Raw genomic sequence first — 8,692 nt, forward strand, 5'->3', positions numbered from 1 at the left:
ATAATAAAGTTAGAAGGGACATAATAATAATAATAATAATAATAATAATAATAATAATAATAATAATAATAATAATAATAATAATAATAATAATAATAATAATAATAAATAAAATAAAGTTGAAAGGGACCTTGGAGGTCATCTAGTCCAACCCCCTGCTCAGGCAGGAAACCCTACACCATTTCGGACAAATGGCTGTCCAGTCTCTTCTTAAAAACCTCCAGTGTTGGAGCATTCACTGCTTCTGGAGGCAGGTAGTTCCACTGGTTAGTTGTTCTCACTGTCATGAAGTTTCTCCTTAGTTCCAGGTTGCTTCTCTCTTTGGTCAGTTTCCATCCGTTGCTTCTTGTCCTGCCTTCATTTATGGACCGTTGCAGCACCCTCATTCTCACATGATCGAAATTCAGACGCTTGCCAACTGGCTGCAATTTATTTATGGCAGACAAGGATTACCCGTACTTGTTCAGCTCATTTGGTCAACCTCACTTACAGATGAATGACCTTAAATTCTACATATTTTATTCCAGATGATAGCGTTTCTCAAGTGCAAAAGCTGAGAGAAGAACCATCTAAAGTCCGGGATCTACAAGTGAAGTTCATTGTTCGTACCACTCCAGACCTGGATGATGCTGACTGCTACCTCACGGTTGGTCGAGACCATCTCCTAGATGACTGCAACTTCAACGTCTCCGCAAAGACTTTCTTTGTTATTCATGGATGGACAGTAAGTAGAAGGACTTTACTGAGTTCCTTGACACGTGACAAGCTCCCCAATTAAAGCGGTGATCATTTACAGTGACTGATTTTTGGCAGCATTGCCATATCTAGACACCTAGATATATACACCTGTATATAACATATCTAGTTATATACAGCTTTGAACCGCCCATCTTTTTTGATGGGATGTACCTTCTATACTGGTCATTTCTATTATTTAGAGTAGACCAGGGGGTCTTCAAACTTGGCCCTTTGATGACTTGTGGACTTCAACTCCCAGAATTCCTCAGCCAGGCATGCTGACTGAGGAATTCTGGGAGTTGAAGTCCACAAGTCATAAAAGGGCCACGTTTGAAGACCCCTGCTCTATGGTCTAACACCCTAATCTGCATTTTCAGCCTCTGATTTGATTTCTCTTTGGCTCTGATGTGGTCAGTCTGGCACCATATAAATCAGGGGTCTTCAAACTTGGCCCTTTTATGACTTGTGGACTTCAGCTCCCAGAATTCTGGGAGTTGAAGTCCACAAGTCATAAAAGGGCCAAGTTTGAAGACCCCTGATTTGGACCATGAAACCTCATTTAATTCTACCAGGCTATTGTTTGCAAGGTTCCCCCTGGATGAATTTCAGCATGGTGAGGCAGAAAGAATCGGTAATGGGTGCTCCAGAGCCATGAAAAAGTTGGAGATTGCTAGGAATTCTCCTGAGGAAGACTGGCTGGAGAATACTAAGTGTGATGCCCTTCAAATAATCTGGAAGTATTCAATTGTTTGTTCCTGGGAAGATAATTGGGAATCGCTGAGCTGGATTGTTTTCTAGCAGACGTTTCATTACCCAGACTAGGTAATATCATCAGCGCACTCCCTAGTTAAGATAAGAAAACACCCCAGTTCAGAGAGGACCAAGGACTCTTCATTTCAACCCTGAGGTATAATTTTTCTCTTTTATTGATAATTGGAATTCCACCAGTCGCTAAGTCAGTGCCTGTCCACTTTCCCTGGTAAAACGCAGCTTGAGGTTTAGGATCATTTCCAAATTTTTTTCCACCTTCTGGAAAGAAAAAAAATATGGCATAGTCGTTCCTTTCACCCTACCCAAAAGAGAGGAAAACATCAGTTTACAGACCCAGACAAACTGGCAGTTCAAACAAAGACAGGCAGTTAGTGACTTCTAAAGGCTGAGCTACATAATACATCCAGAAGACAGGCTTAGGATACAGGAGGATCTGGACAGACTTGAACACTGGGCGCTATCTAACAAAATGAAATTCAAGGGTGAAAAAAGTAAGGTTCTACATTTAGGCAAGAAAAATCAAATGTACAGGTATAGTATAGGGGGTACCTTGCTCAATAGTAGTAACTGTGAGAGGGACCTCGGAGTCCTAGTGGACAATCCCTTAAACAGGAGCCAGCCGTGTGCTGCAGCTGCCAAAAAGGCCAACACAGTGCTGGGCTGCATCAACAGAGGGAGAGAATCAAGATCACATGAAGTGTTAATACCACTTTACAAGGCCTTGGTAAGGCCACACTTGGAATACAGCATCCAGTTTTGGTCACCACGATGTAAAAAAGATGCTGAGGCTCTAGAAAGGGTACAGAGAAGAGCAACAAAGATGATCGGGACTGGAGGCTAAAGCATATAAGGAACGGCTGCTGGAATTGGGTATGTCTAGTTTAATGAAGAGAAGGACGAGGGGGGACAGGATAGCAAGTCTTCCAGTATCTCAGGGGCTGCCCCAAAGAAGAGGGAGTCAAGCTCTTCTCCAAAGCACCTGGAGGGAGAACAAGAAGCAACAGATGGAAACTAATCAAGGAGAGAAGCAACCTGGAACTAAGGAGAAAGTTAGAACAATTAACCAATGGAACAACCTGCCTCCAGAAGTGGTGAATGCTCCAACACTGGAAGAAGAGACTGGACAGCCATTTGTCTGAAATGGTCTGGGGTTTCCTGCCTGAGCAGGGGGTTGGACTCGATGACCTCCAAGGTCCCTTCCAACTGTATTATTATTATTATTATTATTATTATTATTATTATTATTATTATTAATTTTATTTGTTTGTTTATTTATTTATTTATTTATTTATTTATTTATTTATATATATATATACCGCCCTATCTCCCTTACGGGACTCAGGGCAGTGAACAGGCGATAATAAAAACCATGATAAATATACACAAATTTCTGTCTAAAATCAAATTGTTGTTGTTATTGTTGTTGTTGTTGTTATCATCATCATCATCACCATCATTATTATTATTACTACTACTACTACTACTACTACTATTATTACTACTACTACTACTACTATTATTATTAAATGTGTGAACTCCTGCATCCTTCTATTAAAAAAAAAACCAAACGTATTTACTGAAGACGTCAAGCCCTGCTTACGATCTTCCTAGGACTAGATTGGGGCCACATCTTGGTTTTTCTTCCAGATGGGGGGCATGTATGAGAGATGGCTGGACACCCTGGTCTCCGCTCTGCAGGAGCGTGAGAAGGAAGCCAACGTGGTGGTGGTGAACTGGCTGGCTCTGGCCCAGCAACTCTACACCATCGCCGTCAACAATACCAGGGTGGTTGGAAAAGAACTCGCAGGCCTGCTGGACTGGTTAGAGGTAATTTCTACAAACGTTTCACTCTGCAAGTAGCACAAGAAAGCGACAGCCCAGCCTTTCCAAGCCGATGCTTGGAAATGCCACATTTGCACACGCAAGAGTTTGTTTGAGCGGTAGGACAAAGCTGGCCGAGCGCCCAAAAGGTGAGGACAGGAAATAATTCGGGCTGATTGCATACCAGATATCTCTGGGATGCAACCTGTGTGAGAATGCACAGCAGCTTCAATCCCTTTCTGTCTGCCAATCTGGCTCAGATCTGCTTGGTTAATCCCTAATTGTTTAATGATCGTTCCTCGGCTTATCTGCTCCTTAATCGAGTGAGGTCCCTGCTGTCATTGGGAAAAGTGGGGAGTAGCAAACACATCGTTTCACAGATCTTAAATATTAGCCGCCTCCTCACTTGATCTTAGTCCAAAAGCGATAGACTCGCCTTTATTTTACGCGCATATTGATTTTGCTGATCTGAGTAGGCTAGGCAGGCCTCGTCCCTTGCAGCTGGCAGCTGTTCCTTAATCTGAATTTGCTTCTCCCCTCCCCCCCTTGTCACAGTTGATTAGCCAACTTCTGTCTTTAATTAATCTCCTCCCCATTAGACAGGCCTGGTCTTCCAAGCTGTTTTATGTAGTTTGGCATTGGGACTGAGGCCTTCTTTAACTTTAACTATGCGTACATTTAGAATTGAATGGCCTAGCCCAGGGGTAGGCAAGCTTGGCTCTTTTATTACTCGTGGACTTCAACTCCCAGAATTCCTCAGCCAGCCTAGCTGAGCTTGGAAACCTCTCCCTTTCCCCTCAGCATGGCTGGCTCAGGAATTCTGGGAGTTGAAGTCCACCAGTCATAAAAGGGCCAAGTTTGAAGACCCCTACCCTAGGCCTAGAGTCTAGACCAGGGGTGGGCAACCTGGGCTCTTTTATGACTCATGGACTTCAACTCCCAGAATTCCTGAGCCAGCATGGGGAACCATGGCCCCTTTATGACTTGTGAACTTCAACTCCCAGAATTCCTGAGCCAGCATGGGGGAAACTGTGGCCCCTTCATGACTCGTGGACTTCAACTCCCAGAATTCCTGAGCCAGCCTGGCTCAGCTTGGAAACCTCTCCCTTTCCCCTCAGCATGGCTGGCTCAGGAATTCTGGGAGTTGAAGTCCACCAGTCCTAAAAGAGCTAAGGTTGCCTGCCCCTGCCCGAGGCCTCTTCATGACTCGCGGACTTCAACTCCCAGAATTCCTGGGCCATCAGGGGGGAACTATATGGCCCCCTCATGACTCGTGGACTTCAACTCCCAGAATTCCTGAGCCAGCATGGTTCAGCTTGGAGACCTCTCCCTTTCCCCTCAGCACGGCTGGCTCAGGAATTCTGGGAGTTGAAGTCCACAAGTCATAAAAGAGCCAAGGTGGCTTACCCCTGGGCTAGGGGGTGGGTATGTAAGGCTGAATGCTATTGCTATTTTTCTGGGACGAATTTTGTAGCATGAGGTTTCGTCCATTTGTTAAATAATGTGGTGGAGTCACCAGCAGCAAAAGATTTATTCCTCCTGTTCATGGTTGCAGGAGAAGAAGGACTTCCAACTCAAGAACGTCCATCTGATTGGCTACAGTCTCGGGGCCCACATTGCTGGCTACACTGGAAACTATGCCCGGGGGACTATTGGAAGAATTACAGGTAAGGGGACCACCTGGCGGCTTTCTCTTGCTTTCCCAAAACATTACAGCGGTTGGCCTCGCGTTTCTGCAACTGCTTGATGTCCCATTTAGTGCAAAAAAAAAGGGGATTTTGTAGCCCAAGAGAATTGCCCAAATTTGGCAACTTTGAAGACTTGCGGACTTCAACATGGCTGGGAGTCGAAGTCCACAAGTCTTCAAGTTGCCAAGTTTGACTTAGTCGACCTTGAGTAAATTGTGTGTGCAACTTCGAGTAATTAATCAAAGCCATCCCACTCGAAATAGCCTTTGGTAAACCGATCTCTGTCTAGATTGCCTTCTGCGCATGTTCTTGGGGGTAATTGCAGATCTGTGTTTGGTCAAGGCTGGGTTGTGGTTAGTGGTGGACGGGGCCAAAGTCAGAAGGCAGGCGGGCTTCTCATTTGGGTCCCTGCTTTCTCGTCTCTCTTCTGCCATGTCATCAGCTTTTTGACTTCTGGCGCTCTCGATCCTACGTTATATAGGAGAAAGATTAAGAAAAAGAGCTTTTATTGGCATTAGTGGCGGATTTTCACTCCTCGGTCCAACCTTAAACCTTAATTGCCACGTGAAAAAAAAAAGACATTTTTTTGGAAGGGGTCGTCAGTGAAACCTTTCTTCCCAGCTCGGTGTGTACGTGTGTTTAAGTATGTGCGTGTGTCCCCTTTGGTCTGCGTGCACACACCCAGAACCTTAATTTGCCAAGAATATTTTTTCTCCAAACTTTGCATCTCACGGAGAATCTACGTTATAATTCTCCTTGCAGACCAGAGAGCCTGTAACCCCAAGGCTAGGAGAGAATCCCCATCCCGCTTTCGCGGGTCTCAGAATTGCTGAAAATGTGCACGACAGTTTTGCCCCAAAAGTCACTTTGTTGGGGAAATGGGAGGCATAAATGTTTCATAATTCTTTTGTGAATGAAAATCTTCCTCCATTTTCTTTTTCCCCTTCTGAGATTGCCTATATGTTGGATGCAAGTTCTATTAGATAACAAATGAGAAATTTCTCTTATGAGAAATGTAGCTCCCTTCTTTGGAAAAAAACTAAGCAGATCGATGTATAGGTGGGCCATGGGGTCTGTGCAGCCCCAGAAAGCTAATTTTGGGTTCTAGGTGCCCACCCACCTCCAAATTTGGAAATTAACCATGACACCCACCATAACCTAATGGTTAAGGTAGAATAAAGTTTGTCCCTGCTGCTGGTCTAGACCAGGGGTAGGCAACCTTGGCTCTTTTATGACTCGTGGACTTCAACTCCCAGAATTCCTCAGCCAGCCACGCTGAGGGGAAAGGAAGAGGTTTCCAAGCTGAGCCAGGCTGGCTCAGGAATTCTGGGAGTTGAAGTCCACCAATCATAAAAGAGCCAAGGTTGCCTACCCCTGATCTAGACCAGTGGTTCTCAACCTGTGGGTCAGGACCCCATTTGGGGTCGATCGACCATTTCACAGGGGACGCCAAGCAAGGCTGTCCGCCATTTTTTTTGTCCACCATTTTTTTGTCCGCCATTTTTTCCCCTTTTCCGGCGGGTGCCTTACCTCCCTTGGGCTGGGCCAGCTGGTGGTCGGCCTGCTCCGTCTCTGCCGCTTGCCAGCTACGCCTCGGCCGGCGCAGGGGGCGGAACTGCGCATGTGCGGCGCTCCCGGGCAGGGAAAGTCCTCGACTTACGACCGGTTGGGTAGTCCTCGACTTACGACCGGTTTAGTCCTCGACTTACGACCGGTTTAGTCCTCGACGTACGACCGGTTTAGTCCTCGACTTACGATCGGTTGGGGTCGCAGCATTAAAAAGTTTGAGAACCACTGATCTAGACTAACCATTCTTCTGATAAGGTACGAACCAGGTTCCTCTAGAACAGAGGTGGGGAACGATGGCCCCCTTTATGACTTGTGGACTTCAACTCCCAGAATTCCTGGCTCAGGAATTCTGGGAGTTGAAGTCCACAAGTCATAAAGGGGCCATCGTTCCCGACCCCTGTTCTAGAAGAACGATGGCCTTCAATTATGGCGAAGGGCTAACCAGATGCCTCGGATATTCCAGGCTTGGATCCAGCCGGGCCGATGTTTGAGGGAGCCGATCCAAGCAGACGTCTGTCCCCCGATGATGCCGATTTTGTGGATGTCCTGCACACGTACACGAGAGAAACGTTGGGCATCAGCATCGGGATCCAGATGCCCGTGGGTCACATTGACATTTACCCCAATGGAGGAGACATCCAGCCAGGATGTGGGCTTACGGACATCTTGGGAACGCTGGCTTTAGGCGGTGAGTTGACTCTTCCACTCGATCTGTGGAATGACTTCCGAGAGCAGGGGCTTCCTGGAGGCAGGAAGGCCGTGTTGGGCTCCTTTCCAAGGGGAAAACGGGGATTTCTTCAGAGATGGACAGCTATTTCTCTGAGGAAGGGAGTGTGACAGTTCATATCAAACAAGGGTATTAGTAAAATAATCCTTGTAGAAGTGAATACCCTGGCATAAGAGTCCGTTTGGTCTAGTGCAAGGGTAGGCAACCTTGGCTCTTTTATGACTTGTGGACTTCAACTCCCAGAATTCCTGAGCCAGCCATGCTGAGGGGAAAGGGAGAGGTTTCCAGGCTGAGCCATGCTGGCTCAGGAATTCTGGGAGTTGAAGTCCACGAGACATAAAAGAGCCCAGGTTGCCTACCCCTGGTCTAGACTCTAGGCCTAAGGTAGGGGTCTTCAAACTTGACCCTTTTATGACTTGTGGACTTCAACTCCCAGAATTCCTCAGCCAGCATGGGGGAAACTTTGGCCCCTTCATGACTGGTGGACTTCAACTCCCAGAATTCCTGAGCCAGCATGGGGGAACTATGGCCCCCTCATGGCTTGTGGACTTCAACTCCCAGAATTCCTGAGCCAGCCTGGCTCAGCTTGGAAACCTCTCCCTTTCCCCTCAGCATGGCTGGCTCAGGAATTCTGGGAGTTGAAGTCCACCAGGCATAAAAGAGCCAAGGTGGCCTACCCCTGGTCTAGTGGTTAAGGTATTGGGCTAGAAACAAGAGATGGTGAGTTCAAGTCCCACCTTAACTATGAAAGCCAGCTGGGTGACCTTGGGCCAATTGCCAGGAGACGGTGAATTCTAGTCCTGCCTGAGAAAGTATTTCAGTCTCCAAGACAAAGTCCAGTGCAACTTCTACGTCTTTGGCCTTTCTTTCCCTACAGGATTCTTGTGGGCATTAGAGCAGGATAACGCCCAGTGAAATATTAATAAAATCATCTTGGTGTCTGAGGGGACAGGGAGAGGTTTCCAAGCTGAGCCAGGCTGGCTCAGGAATTCTGGGAGTTGAAGTCCACCAGTCATAAAAGAGCAAAGGTTGCCTACCCCTGCCCTAGACCATTTCAGGCAAATAGCTGTCTAATCTCTTTTTAAAACCTCCATTGATGGAGTACATACAACTTTTGAAGGCAACTTCTGTTCCACTGATGAATTGTGCTCACTGTCGGGAGATTTCTCCTTATTTCTAGATTGGTTTTCTCCTTGATTAGTTTCCATCCATTACTTCTTTTCCTGCCTTCAAGAGGGTGATCCCTTTTTTCTTTGAGGCAGGCCCTTAGATATTGGAAAGATTGCTATCATGTCACCCCTAGTCCTTATTTTCATTAAATTGGACAGCAGCAGGAGGAGGAGGAGGAGGAGGAGGAGGAGGAGGAGGAGGAGGAGGA

The 8,692-nt window shown here is 46.5% G+C and overlaps 1 protein-coding gene across 1 annotated transcript in view; it reads left to right on the plus strand.

The window, feature by feature from the left end:
- Positions 1-527: 527 nt before the first annotated feature.
- The window catches only part of LOC107298741 (putative endothelial lipase), a gene marked incomplete at its 5' end in the record, with an annotated part of 13,182 nt that continues 5,017 nt past the window's right edge, over positions 528-8,692 (plus strand). Inside the window, 4 exons of the mRNA XM_015828105.1 lie at positions 528-724; positions 3,157-3,336; positions 4,886-4,997; positions 7,051-7,275. Of these exons, the coding sequence (XP_015683591.1) occupies positions 528-724; positions 3,157-3,336; positions 4,886-4,997; positions 7,051-7,275 (714 nt within the window). The remainder of the gene's footprint in view (positions 725-3,156; positions 3,337-4,885; positions 4,998-7,050; positions 7,276-8,692) is intronic.

The sequence above is a fragment of the Protobothrops mucrosquamatus genome, unplaced genomic scaffold, assembly GCF_001527695.2.
Source record: "Protobothrops mucrosquamatus isolate PMUCROS unplaced genomic scaffold, P.Mucros_1.0 scaffold4243, whole genome shotgun sequence".
NCBI classification, from domain to species: Eukaryota; Metazoa; Chordata; class Lepidosauria; order Squamata; family Viperidae; genus Protobothrops; species Protobothrops mucrosquamatus.